We start from the raw sequence: 14,167 nt of genomic DNA, 5'->3' as shown, positions 1-14,167 counted from the left end.
ATTTTGTCACTTATATAGATTTGCCTACAGGGAGAGGTTTGCCTGTATGCTGACAAAGGAATTTAAGATTTTGGTTCCTTAGGCAATTACAGCTCCTGTTGTCAATCCAACAATAAATTATTATTCTGTTGGATACTAGGCACCTACAAGACTGATTAGATGCAACCAGCCTCCTCGCAGCCACACTCACGCTACTGCCTGGGTTCTTGTGGGTGACTTCCCTGCCAACCTGGCACTGCTCCCTTCCTCCCCATCCTGCAGAACAGCTCACTTCCTGCTCAGACAGAAACTTAGGCGTCACCCTTCATTCCCCCGATTCCCTACATATGACACATCCTGACATCAAGTTCCGTCCACTCTATCCTTTGAATACTTCGGAAAGTGCCCCCACCACCACCAACCACTTCCCACCTGGATCAACATAAGCATCTTCTGTTTTCTGCTCATTCCTCAGAAATGTAACGTGTTTTCCAAATGGAAGTACATTTTATGCTACTGATATGGCTGAAAAAGCATAAAATAAAAAAAAAGTCTTGATATATTGATACAATACATTGAGAGAATTTATCTAACTCTTAGTAACACATGTTAATGCTGTACTTGCCACAGCAAGGAAAGGGCACGGTCTCATTGAAAGTGAGAGTTGAGTAGGAGTTATAGATGGGAAACCAAGCAGTCCCTGAAGCCCAGAACTGCTCTTCCATTCACAGCTAGACTCAGTGCTATTGCAGGTGGGTCTCACACTCACAGCCAGACCTGGGTTCTCCCGTGTGGGCAATCTCACAAAACGTCTGTGTCAAACAAAGTCACGCTGAGACTACGATGAAGTGACACAAAAACAAGGTCATTGTGGAGTCTACACCATACCAAGTATTCTCCTCTCACACTCCATGAATGGCTGCCACTGCTTTACCAATCACAGCTTTCTCCTCAATCTAGTTTGCCCTCCCTGTAAGATTTAATGAGATACCCAGTTATAGAAACGCCCTTCCTTCTGACAACACTCAACACAGAATGAGTCCCTGCTTCCTTAGATCCTCCCTGAAATTATTCAACTGAAACCCCAATTCTATGACAGGCCTAGCACTCTCTTCCTGAGACACCCCCTGGTATCATAGTATGCCCATGCGTCCTCGCGCCAGTGAATAATAAACCCAGCTATAGATATGTTTCTGCTGGTCTTTGGCGGAAGCGAATTGAGATACATTCTCTCTCTTTAGTAACAGCTCTTTGACCATAAGATACCAAGAAGAAGTCATTTTGAAAACTATGGTCATGTGAACACTACATACAAAGAGGATTTTCTACCTGTACAGAAAGAAGATGGACAGAAGCATACACAGGTTATACGACTTAATTGTTTCCAAGCATGGTACAAAACAGAAAGTCTTCCAACTCCTTTGAGATTCTCTCCAGAGGCATGGTTACAGCTTTTGGCCACTGACATTTGTTCAAAGACATTTTGTTTTATTTTGTATTTTGCAGGTTGACAAAGTAAGTATCCACAACTGTGTAATATAACCTGGGTATTTTTTAACCATTAATTTTCATCCTTAATTAAATCAAGTGCCTCCTATTTAAGAGGCAAGAATCTATTTAAAACCAGGAACTCGCAAATTCCTTGTTCTCTGAAAACCTTCATCCCTGAAAATATGTGTCAGTTTGTGCCAATTTTTCCCACCTCCTCCCCCTCCTCAGTGATAAGGGCACCCTCCTCCTATTCAATGTTAAGTCCGTCCACCAGGACCTGGGTCCTTTCCTCGCCTCAGGCTGAGATTTCAAGGGCACTCTTCTCCTCTCCTCTACTGAACCAGACAGCCCTCTCGACAGGATCATACACAGTGGCTCCCACCTCAAACACACACACAGATCCTTCCCTCTTTCGTTCCTCATCCCACTCAACCTGCTGTGCTTTTGGCTTTCATTCACTCCCAAGTTAAAGAGCACTCCACAGAAGACCCTGAATATCCAAAACACTCTTGAGAAAGAGGAACGAAGTTGGAGGTATACACACTACCTGATATCAAACTATACCACAAGGCTAACATAATTAAAACAGCATGGTACTGGCATAAAAACAAACACATAGAACAATGGAACAGAACAGAGAGCCCAGAGAGAAACTCACATGAAATGGTCAATTAATCCATGACAAAGGAGGCAAGAATATACAATGGGGTAAACACAGTCTCTTCAACAAACAGCATTGGGAAAACTGGACAGAGTCATGCAAAAAAAATAAATAAATAAAATAAAATAAAATAAACTGGACCACTTCCTTACACCATATACAAGAATAAACTCAAAATGAGTTAAAGACTTAAATGTAAGACCTAAAAACCATAAAACTCCTAGAAGAATAGACAATAAATTATTTGACATTGCTCTTGGTAATATTTTTTGGATATGTCTCCTTGGCAAGGGTAACAAAAAGAATAAACAAATTGGACTAAATCAAACTAAAAAGTTTTCGCACAGCAAAGGAAACCTACTGACTGGGAGAAGATACTTGCTTATGATGTAGCCCAAAAGGGCTTAATACCAAAATATATAAAAACTCATACAACTTAACAGCAAAAAACCAAAACAATCCCATTAAAAATAGGCAAAGGACCTCAGTACACATTTCTCCAGAGAAGACATACAGATGTCCAAATGAAAAGATATCATATCTTTAGTCATACAGATAAACATATGAAAAGATGCTCAACGTAACTAATCATCGGTGAAATGCAAATTAAATCCACAATGAGATATCACCTCGCCTCTGTCAGAATGGCTATCATCAATAAGTCAACAACCAACTGTTGGCAAGGATGTGGAGAAAGAGGAACAATTGTGTGCTGTTGGTGGGATTGCTAATTGGTGTAGCTGCTGTGGGAAACAGTACGGAGGTTCCTTAAAAAAATTGGAAATAAAACTACCATGTGACCCAGCCATCCCACTTCTGGGTATTTATCTGAAGAAATCAAAAACACCAGCGTAAACAGGGATATGCATCCCTATGTTCACATATCTTTCACGAGATATGAAAGAAACCTCAGTGTCCATCGACAGACTTGTTTTCTGAGGGCACTGGACACTAGCCATTGACTCTCCTCCGGCAGACCCTTTCTCCTTAGCTTCCACAGCCTAGTTCGCTTGGTTGTACTACTTACTCAGACTGCTCCCTCTCAGTCTGCTTGGCCATATGCTCACCTCCCACCCATCCAGGCATCCCTCACCCAGAGATTCTCCATGGGCAATCGCATCCACCCCCGGGCTTCAACCACCACCCACAGCCTGATGTTCACACAAATGAGGACATCCTCAGCCTAGTCCTTTCTCTGGAGTTCAAGCCACAGAACATCTCTACTAAATAATCTATGGACAGCTCACATGCTACACATCTAAAACTAACTCCATGCCCCGTTATTGCCATCCTGACCTCAAACAACTTCTTGAATTGCACAACTTACTGAATAAAATCACCACCTACATAGTAACATAAGCAAAAACCAAGACTCCTGCTTCTCTTCTTTTTCCGCATTCAGCAGAATTGGCAAAACTGTTCATTTAGGTCTAACCACCTCTGGAATCCATCCCCCTCAGCCTTCCCTCATCCTTCCTGAGTTACAGGAGAGTTAAACTCCCTGCATCAGGCCTCACCCCCTCACCCTCCACACAGCTGCCACAGCAAGTCTTATAAAATGTAGATCTGGTGTCTCTTGCCTGCTTCCCTGCCTTTACACAGGACAGACTCCTCAGCACGTCACCCACTTCCAGCCTCATCTCCCACACGTTCCCACAGGTTTCTAAATTAGTGTCATGCCAGTATATTTGCAGTTTCCTTCCAAACTCATCATACGCTCTTCTTCTCACTCCTTCTTATACACCTGAAATGACCTTCCTCCTCCTTTTGCCTTGCCTCTTTTTTACTGACCTGCAGGATTCCTTGCCACTGACCAGGAAGCAAAGCAGTAGAACCTTCATATACTGCTGGAAGGACTTTAAAAATTGGTCAATCACTTAGTAATAAATATTATAAACCCATTTTTTCTATCAGTAAGTTGACAACATATTATATGACCCAGCAATCCACCCCAGGAAACTACCCTGGAGAAATTAATGCATATGGGCACCAGAATATGCATATTATCTCTCTCTACTTTTATTTATTATCTCTGTAGCTTTCTGGTATATTTTGCATTTTTATTGGTTACATACAGTTTGAGTTGTATAGGTATGTAAGACCTATAGGCATATGTATACATATATATGCACATATATATATAAAACCTTATATTTATAAATATTTAAGTAACAACGTAATTAAAGTAACCAAAACAATACTGGGCTTCTGCAGTTTGGCTGTTATATTTTTACATTGTTTCCATTTTTAATTATCCAAAACACTGCTAAAATTTGAGAAATACTGCACTCTTAAGGATATTGAAAGAGAGGGAGACCTTCAGACCAAAATGTGACCCTCTAATTATATTTCCAAATAAACTGGGATATAAGGGATATAGGGTTGGCCCTTCAATTGGCTCATCATCTGAGCAGAGGTAAAACCTTCCTCCACCGAGTTTCCTCAACTTCTGGAGACTCCCCCCTGCATCCTTTAAACCTCTGGGAGATCAAAGAGGAAGACTTGGCCCCAGTTTTCAGAAAGGGACTGATAACGAGGATGGCTTGAACAAGCTTCAGTGAAAGTGATGAAGGACTCAAAAACCAGATATTTGTCCAGAAAAGGGATGTTCGGGGGTGGAGGGAAGGGGAGAGGGTGGGGAAAGCACAGCCACTGGTTCAAAACTTCTGAAGGGCTGCCCTGTAGAGGCAGGATGAGCCCCCTGTGGCTCCGAATGGTGGCTCTGGAATTACTGGGGGAGAGGGGAAGAGGCACAAGGAAACAGTATTTGTTTTGTTGAGGACCACTACTATTTATCAAAGAGCCACTGCACGCTAGAACTCTCTGCTCAGTGTTTTATGTACCTTACAAGGTTCCTGGAATCTTCTGGCTACTGGCCTTGATCACTAAGCTATGAATCACTATGAGATGAATTTACACGGGGCTCTTTATCAATGTCGTTCTCTCACAGAGGCCAGAGGAACATTGAGTATGAATAGTAGTAAGTTTCCACAAGTCCTTTTTTCTTTTAATTTTTAGCAGATGGAACAAAAGACTGAAGTAAAAAGACCAAGATGATGAGCAAGGGTACTGGGAAAGGGAGCGTCAATCGCCGCCTTTAAGAAAGAATTAAGATCATGACTATCAGCACCAGGCACACAGTAAGTGCTCAACAAAGGCTTTTTTACTTCAAGAAAAAATTACGTTGTTATTTTAAAGTTAACAAAATAACCTGGTGTGTAAAACATACATAGTGAAGGAAGAGATAAGTCAGTGACAATATTTTAAAACTTCTACTGTGATACATTTTGGTTGCAAGTGATTAGAATTTAACCAACACAGAAACAAAAGGTAATAGAGTAGGTCATAATTATGGATTATTTTAGTCACTTTAAGATGTTAGTAAATGCTATAGTATAATCAAAAGGACTTAAGAGGACCTCTCAAACCACTGCTTTCTCATACTTCAGTCTACAGGGAGCAGCTTCTGACAGATTACACAACATGACTAGTCCACTGCTTTAGGCTGCAGAAGGCATGGCAAACAGAATACAGTACTCGGGATATGAATAAAAACTATAGCATGTTTTAAGGAATGAAAATTCTAGCCCTAAAATACTTCCAACTCATAGAATTTTAGAAGGTACTTGATTGTATTAAAACCCTATGTGAAATAAACTTGCTAAAAATATCGCTTAAGAATAAGTGCCAAAGATAAACAAAACTAAGTATTGGCTATGTCAGGGAACTACCTCAAAACAGACCCTGAAAATGTGGGGGGCTTAGAGTAACCCTGGGATTCAAACGCCCACACAGAAGCAATCAAGGTACAAGAAGTGGTTAGGACAGATACCTGAAGAAAAACATCAAGTCAGGCATCTCAGACGCCAGTGAAAGTCACACATTTTTAAAATACATTGTATCATTTTTCTTGAATAAAAACATATTTAAAAACTGAAAATATGAAGGGGCAATGAATATTTGATTTTCACATAAACTTACTCTGTGCCCGCCAATCTAGTCAACTATCCAGCTGGCTGTGTTAATTAACTAAGACAGATTTTTAAAATACCTATATCTACCTATTTCCACCTTTAAAAATATCTTACACATGGCACAAAAGTAAAGTTAATTATCAAACACCATATGCCAGAGGTATCTGTAGCATGGGATAAAGAAACAAACAAGAAGACTCCAGTCCCAGCCCTCGCTGGGTCTGTAATTTCCCCCTTCCTGAGAACATTCTACAAAGAAGATCCTTTTATAGGTTATTGGAGGTTTCTAAGGACTCGAGCTAAACCTGGGTAACCATATCTGATCAAAAAACCTGGCCAAATTTTGAAGCAGAACATGGAGCCAGGCAGAGCCAGAAGTACTTCCCAAGATCACTTAAGTTTAAAGGGGAATGGGGCTTTACCAATTACCCGGCCTGTCTTTCATTTACCAGATGAAAAATCTGAGGTCAAGTAAGGCAACTCTGCAGAATCTGAATGCAGAGATGCTACTTTGCAGGTGTATAGAAGGATGTGTGTTATTTCAGAAACCATACAGGGAACATCCTAAAATTTCTTAATGCCTACAGTGACTGAGGAATACTGCAGTCTTCATTTCCCAATATAAATGATGAACAGGTTTGGGTGCACAATGATGGAGCTCTGGACTGCTGATCTACTATGACCCATACGTAAACCTCAGGGGTCAGAATGGACCCCATTTCCTCACAGGTGGTGGCACATAGCAGTTAGGAAGACAGAAGTTCAAAAGCCAGGGAGAAAGGCTTCAACTTCCAGCCCTACCTCTTCGGGTTAGTGCGAGGGAGCAATTTCCTCCTCCTCTCTGAGCCTCGGCTTCCCCATCTGTAAAATGGGGGCTCCAACACAGCCATAGTTCACAAGATATTATAAGAGTTAAATGTGATGAAACATGTCAAGTCCCTCACACAATGACTGCATAAAAACACGTGACGAATGGTAGTAATGCTGAGAAAAGAAGAATCCCTAATCCTTAGGGTAGTTGTTTATTTCATCAGAAGAGATTAAAGAAAAAGTGGTGGGAGCATGAGCAGGTGGGGTGAAAAGAAAGAGACCTAGCTAGGAGCTACGGACCCCCTGGGCCCCCCAGCAAGGAAGACGGCAGTGTGGCCTCCACGGCCCAAGGGAATAGAGCTCCCTTTCCTTCACATCACAGCACCATAAAATATCCATTTCCAGACCTTAAAAGCTCATAAAATATTTACCTTTTTTTATAACTACCAGAGTATCATTATGGCATGCTCTAATCTTATAAATGCTTTCCCAAATGTTCCCTTTCTTTCCCCAATCCTTTAGAATTCTTTATTCTTCAAATTAAAATTTCTCTTCTCATTATCTCTGGAGTTTCTTTGCTGCTATATTAGTGCACATCTGAATTTCCCTGTTCTAATTAAATGAGGTGATGAGACAAATCAAATTTATGGGATAGGGAAGAGGCATCGTCCCCATAATGACTAAACACATCACCTTTGACTTCACTGAAATATAACCGAATTTTTCAAAATACCTATTTTCACATACAGATAGGAACAATGCTATCTTAATTCAAACTTAATTCACACAAACCTTCTCTTGACAGCCAGGGGAAATAAAATCACTGTCTGTAATATTTACTTATAGGTAACATTTATTACTTACTATAAGTAAAAATTATCTATTTAAAAGTAAAATCACTTTCTGGGCTACTTATTCAATAAATTTATCGCATGTCCAAGATCCCTGACCTTAAGATGCTCTCAGTCTAGTGCCACAGACAGACCAAATACACCACTAATTACAAAGTGTTACAATAGAAGTGAAGAGAAATGCTATGAATAGAGGGAGGAGTTATAAGCTTGACCTCAGGCCTTGGCTCCAACATCTGTCCCCCTGGGAAGCCTGTTTCATCATCCCAGCCCATGCAGCACTCTCACTGAACAGCTGTGGGGGGGGGGGGGGCATGTTCACACTCTCCCCACTAAATGCGAACATCTTGAGGGAAGAACCTGTACCCCCGGCAACTGAAACAGCAATAAATATGCTCTTGATCAACAACTATTGGAGATCAATATCCATGGGGCCTGGGGAGAAACTTCCCAGAGAGGGGATATGTAAAGCAGGTCTTGAAGAATCTAGAAGTCTGCCAGGTAGAGAAGGCTTTGCAGACCTGAGATTTGCAGACCTGAGTGTTAAAATCATCACATGTGCCTTTAATGTGTACAGCTTTTGACTTATATGTGCAAATGCCTAACAACTCACAGGAAGGAAAGAGACCTACTCCCGTAAGAAGTTCCAAGAGCTCAGTGTCTGTTATTACTATAAAAATCTACCTTTCAAGGGTTCGGGAAAACCTAGAATATGGGTTCTTATAAAGACTCACGTTTATGTAAAACTCTCTCAGTAATTGTAGTTTAGTTTAACACCTTCAAAGAGACTGACTTGACCAAACACATTCAATAAACTAGGCTTTAGTGAGAGACGCTTAGAAATCTGAAGTGCTTAATTTCTTTAGGACCTTATTTTTCTTAAATTCAAGTTAATTCATGTGCATTTTCAAGTTAACTTGAAGAATGAAAGTACCATGTACCACAATCACAAAAATTCTCTCACATGCCAAAAACTTCAACCAGCTTATTTACTGCTGGCTAAGGGATAACAGGCAGAGATAACACAAACGACATTTTACTTTGGAGGCTGGTAGCTATTGATGAATTGTTCTGGCCACTGGCAAGCACTTCACTGGGGCCACACACCCACTCCCTGCTGGGAGGAGCACCTCTACAGGCTGGTCAATTTTGGGGAAGACACATTCTGGGGAGGGAAAGGCAGCCCAGGCCAGCATACAGTCAGCAAGGAGCCCCCCAGGCAGAGGAAGGACATGGACTTTTAGACTAGAAAGGGGATCTGCCAACCTTTCAACCATTCATGCAACAGAAAGTGACACCGAGGCCCAGAGGACTGGGCGAGCTTTTCTCAAGTCCACAGTCAGTAGAACCCAGGGATCCTGACTTGGTCAAGCATCATTTCTACTATCCTCGCCCATCTCTTGTTGGGACATCAAAAACTGATAAGTACAGCCAAAATGTTCAGTAGGGGGGAACACTCGTGGACAAAATTAAGACTAGGAGTTCTGGCTCGGCCCCAGTTAAGAACTGAAGAATGAGTCATGTGGACACTCTCAGTTAGGGATCGGACGTGACCCAAGCCTGACTGGCTCACAGCTTCGCACAGCTCGCCCTGGTCTCCCTAATACTGACGGTTATGACGAACAGCCCTCCTCTGAGACAAGGTCCCCATCCAGTTTTAAAGAGTAAACAAGATAACCAGGAGACCCAGGACCAAGTCAGTGAAATTAATCCAACAAGGTGAGGTAAACCAATAGGCTGAAGATGCCTGCTGGTCTAGCGAGCTCAGGAGGAGTGCCAGCCAACACCTGAGCACTCTGTTTAGTTGCCAGAGACTCTCAAGGTCAAGGGGAGAAAAAAAAAAAAATCTGGGCCATGCAAATTTCCTTTGTCATCTGAGTTCAATGGGATTGGGGTTCTGAATGAGTGTTCCTGCAGGGCAGCCCTTGAGTCATCACTTTCTCTAGTCTTCACTAAAAAAAAAAAAATTTTAGGAAAAACAATGTTTCCTAAACCACAGACTTCAAGGCATAGAAGAGGCAGAGGGGAAGACAGTCAAACATAATGGTATAAAAAAATACTATTGGAGAATCTTGATTTAAAAAGATGAACCATGATGAAATAGAGTAGTCAATTTTGACAGCGTAGGTAATAATACAGACCTACTTTAACTGAAGCAAATAAAAACTAAGTTTTTCTGCGTGATAAATGTAGGCACTGGAGCATAGTTTTAATTGAAAGTTGAAACTATTTAAATTCTCGAATGATTGCTATTGAGCTTTGGTGGTTCTTCCTTTAAAACTCTTGGGTATTCCACTCACTTCTGGAAAATTCAAGACTCAGACAAAGATCCATTGTCAGAGAGAATGCCACTGTGACAGAGGAGGACAAATTCCCTCTCCTGCAGCAACTGAACACCGCTCAAAACAAGTGGGCAACTGGCTAGACTGGGAAAACCTTCTGTCATGCAAATAGTTGGGCTGCGTCATTCTTTATCGCATGGTGGTGTCATTGGGACTCTGTGGGTCCCATCCTCCAAACATCAGGGAATGGATGATTGACTGGAAGAAAATGTGTCAGTCTTCCAAGTGCAGTTGAAACTACAGTTTGACAATTAGACTGCCTGGGCAATGACAATCTCAGGGCACAACATGTGTCCTCGTGAACTAATGTGCACAACGGTCACTTGACCTTCTCCCCTAGGATGATGTCATCTTCGGAGTGTGTTAATTTCATGTAGCACCTTTGCTGTTACACTGACTTCAGATAAAGACACTAAACTCCTCAGACCATACCAGGCACTGTGTCTCAAGGGCACTGGACTAATAGGTGCTTGCTTCATCCATAGGCATTGCCTTGATCTTGCCACAGGGCTGCTCATCTAGGCTTGAGTCAGTCAGAAAATGTGTTACTCACTTCTAAACTATCTAGACAAATGTTGCTTTTAAGTCTTTAACACCACACAGAAAAGGATAAAGCCCTTTTAACAATGTATCTTCCTTTGACTTACTCTCCTCTGGTTGTCATCACCTCCCCATGAAGCTTTTAAAACCAACCCACGCAACTGACGGAGAAGAATGTGTGCAGTTGCTAACACTCAGGCTGAAGAGACAACTTAATTTGGGCTGGGTCCCCAACTGGCCAGACCAGGAAACCATGCTGGTCACAGTGACTAAGTACAGAAACTCACCCACTTCCAGGACTCCTCAGTGCGGCCACACCAGCTTATCACAGGTGAACTGTAGAAGAAAGAGCCTACACTGCAGGGACTGTGGGACAAGACATGTCACTGAAGGTTCCTCGTGTGTAAAATGGGCACAATGCCTTCAGAGCATAACATGAGAACATGATGCAATGATATAAAGAAAACAGTTGGCTCTAAGTTCAGGCTCCTTTCCCTGCCAAGCCAATATTGCTATGACTACATGGAATGTGCCCTTTGCTTTAAGAAGGATGCGTGAGGGCGGACTGTCTGTAAACAAGGAGTCAGCAAACACTCGGGGTCTGTCTGATCTTTGCAGGTGCTGTTTAGATCTGCAAACAGGTTCTTACACGGGCCTACCTCGTTTCATTGGCCTTTCACTTAATTGTGTTTCACAGGTGTTGTGTTCCTTGCAAAATAAAGGCAAGACCCTCCACCAGCAAAGAGATTACTCGCTTCATTGTGTTACTGGCTTTATTGTTGTGGTCTAGAACTGAACTTGCAATGTCTTCTAGGTATGCCTATACTTAGTCACACTTTTTTTACCCCCTAAAAGGAAAGAAGAGTTAAGTATTGCAGGAATTCAAAGATGATACAACATACAACCAATCAGTCCTATCAAGTGAAGCAGCTGACAACCAACTGCTGATTCCAGCGGCCTCTAACCATCATCCTAACTAGCTAATTTCAGAAGGACAGAAGGTGAAAGAGATTGACCTTGTTCAGCTCATTACCAACCAAAGGTGGAAAACACTTTAGCACGGTGGTTTTCAACCTTGGCTGCACACTGAAATCACCTGAGGAGCTTTTACAACTCCAGATGCCTAGACCACCCCCCAAACCAACTACGTCCTAACGTGGGGGTGGGGGGGGGGGGAGGCAGGTACCTGTATTTTTCAAAGTCCCCAGTGACCCAAGATGCAGGCAAAGTTGGGAATGAGTGCCTGGGATCACCCCACCGGACCTCATACAACTGGTGCAAGCCAAACCAGGAAAGCTAACGCGGAGCCTTTCACAACTGCGGCTTCAGAAATGAGCAGGCACAACCCGGCCCCACAGGCTGACCCACCGCAGGCGCCCACACCGAGGTCCACACGCAGCGGGCTGACCAAACTGCTTATTAACGAAAGGGTTACCCAGATCCTCAATGGAGAGCCACTTTTTCAAATAGTTTGCACTTCAAAAACAAACAAAACAAAAACAAGTTGGCCAATTTTAAGGGATGTTACCAAAGCCCAGTTGGATTCTTTCCTTTTTCCTTTTTTTTTTTTAATTCAGGCATCTCTTGGGAAGGACATTCAGAGTAGTGGTAGGAGCGCGCTCCACACACAGAGCCTAGGGAAAAAGGAGACAGAGCCCTACAATTCCCGAGGCCGCCCAGAAGACACCCCGCAGGCTCTCCCCAGCGCGGGGTGGGCGGGGCGCGGCCACTGCACCTGCTGGGCCGCACCTGCCGCGCCAGGCCCTCCCCTCCTACCTTCCAGCAGCTCGTCCAAGCTGGTGACCTTCCTGCTGCCGTCGATGGTGTAGATGGTGCGGACACCCTGGGGCAGGTTCACGTTGTCCGACAGGGAGCGGGTGAGCTCCATGAGCAGCGCATCGAAGGACCGGAAGCGGTCGCTGGAGATGGCAAACAGCAGGCCCTTGAAGTAGCGGTCCCCATTCCGGTAAAAGCGCGCCTTCTTGGCCTTCTTCTCCGAGCTCAGGGCCTGCAGGGTCCGCGTGCGGTAGAAGCTGCAGTGGGCACTGTGCGCCGGGCTGGGGATGAGCCCGTTGCCCTTGGGGCCCGAGCTGCTGCTGCCCCCGGAGGAGCTGGGCGCCCCTCTCCGCGACCCTGGCCGCGGCCTTTTGTCCCGTTCCTCAAAGTGCTCCAGCTCAATGCTCCTGGTGCTGGCCATCAAGGCTGCTCCGAGGGCTCCCCGCAGGAGACCGTCCCAGCCAAAACCTGCAGGCAGCCCAGTGTCAGCGCGAGGACCAGCTCAGGGACGCCGCGCCGTGAGGGGTCTTAGCGCGCCGGGACACCTGGCTCTCGCATCCCGCCCTCTCCGCGCAGGTGGAGCCGCTGAGCCGCCGGCCCGCCCACGTTCCCCTATAAGTGGCCGCAGCTGCGAGCCGCCCGGCTCATTGTCCAGCGCCGCCGGCTCGGTCCGTCCCGCCCTCCGGGGAGCCCCACGCCCCCCTCCCCCAAGCGCCTCCTCCACCCGGCCACGCCTCACGACTCCCGCACGGGAGCTGACTGGGGGCCGCCAAGTTGCACCGCCCAAGGCTCGCCCCGGCTCCGCGGGCGCACACAAAGCTCGGGCGCCCGGCGCGGCTCGCATCCGCCGGCTGCTCCCCTGAGCGCCGCGGGGAAGGAAGGAAGGGGAGGGGAGGGGCTGGGAGCGTGGGAGCGGGGCCGCGAGCCCGTGGGGGCGGTGCGCCCAGCCCGGCCCGCCCACAGGCCCGGCCGCAGAGCCGCGGCTGCGCGGGTCTCCAGGCCCTGCCCGAGGGGTGGCGTGCGCCCGCAGGGCTGGGAGGGCCGTGCGGTGCCCCTTCCTCCCAGGGCCGAGAGCCGGGCCTTAGCGGGAAACGCTGCAGTCCGCCGCTCCCGCGGCCGGCCCGCCCCACCCGCGCACGAGCGTCCGCGCCAGGGCCTGGCCAAGCCGTCGGCCCGGCCAGCGGTCAGGGGTGGCGGGGCTTTCCGCCCCGCAGAAACGCCAAAACCCGCTAGAGAGCGTGCGGGGCGAGGTGGAGGAGGCTGCACCGGTCGGCGCAGAGGAGGCGCAGCGGAACGGGAGCGGCTCCCCCTGGGTCCTAGGCAGCTGCCGCCTCCTGACAGCTACAAACCCGCGCCGCGCACGCCCTCGGGCGCCGCGGCAGCACGCGCTCCTCCGCCTGGGAAACGTAGACGCACGGGGGGGGGGGGGGGGGGGGGGGAATCCCACAAAGGAAGGAGATTCAAGGGCAGGGATCACGTCCCTTAGCTAGCCTCCAAATGAAGAAGCGAAGCCGAACTAGGCAAGACATTTGAAACATAGCACTGAGTTTGGGCACAAATCTCAATTTTTAAAAGCAGATTTGGAGCTTTATTTAGAAATCATTTGGTAAAACAGCCTCTACAATTTCCACTGCACATTCACTAACATGGCACGTTCAGCAACTTTGAATGAATCAATTATCAGAAGTTATTGGTTTTTGAGGGATTTATTCAACCTACAAATATTTATTAATTAGGAGCAGG

The 14,167-nt window shown here is 45.7% G+C and overlaps 1 protein-coding gene across 6 annotated transcripts in view; it reads right to left on the bottom strand.

Annotated features, from left to right (window-relative positions):
* DCLK2 (doublecortin like kinase 2) overlaps positions 1–13,776 on the bottom strand; it is a 124,699-nt gene extending 110,923 nt beyond the window's left edge. Inside the window, exon 1 of one of the 6 annotated variants that reach the window (XR_006656681.3) lies at positions 12,425–13,776. Coding sequence is in view for 4 of the 6 variants with exons in the window: in XM_024568949.4 (XP_024424717.1) it covers positions 12,425–12,845 (421 nt within the window). In the remaining 2 variants the exon portion in view is untranslated. The remainder of the gene's footprint in view (positions 1–12,424) is intronic. The other 5 variants (XR_006656682.3, XM_024568949.4, XM_045202620.3 and 2 more) reach the window with 5 other exon arrangements.
* Positions 13,777–14,167: the final 391 nt, after the last annotated feature.

The sequence above is a fragment of the Desmodus rotundus genome, chromosome 9 (genome assembly GCF_022682495.2).
Source record: "Desmodus rotundus isolate HL8 chromosome 9, HLdesRot8A.1, whole genome shotgun sequence".
Lineage (NCBI taxonomy): Eukaryota > Metazoa > Chordata > Mammalia > Chiroptera > Phyllostomidae > Desmodus > Desmodus rotundus.
Note: the sequence above shows the minus strand (reverse complement) of the source record. Positions and strands in the feature narration are given on the sequence as shown.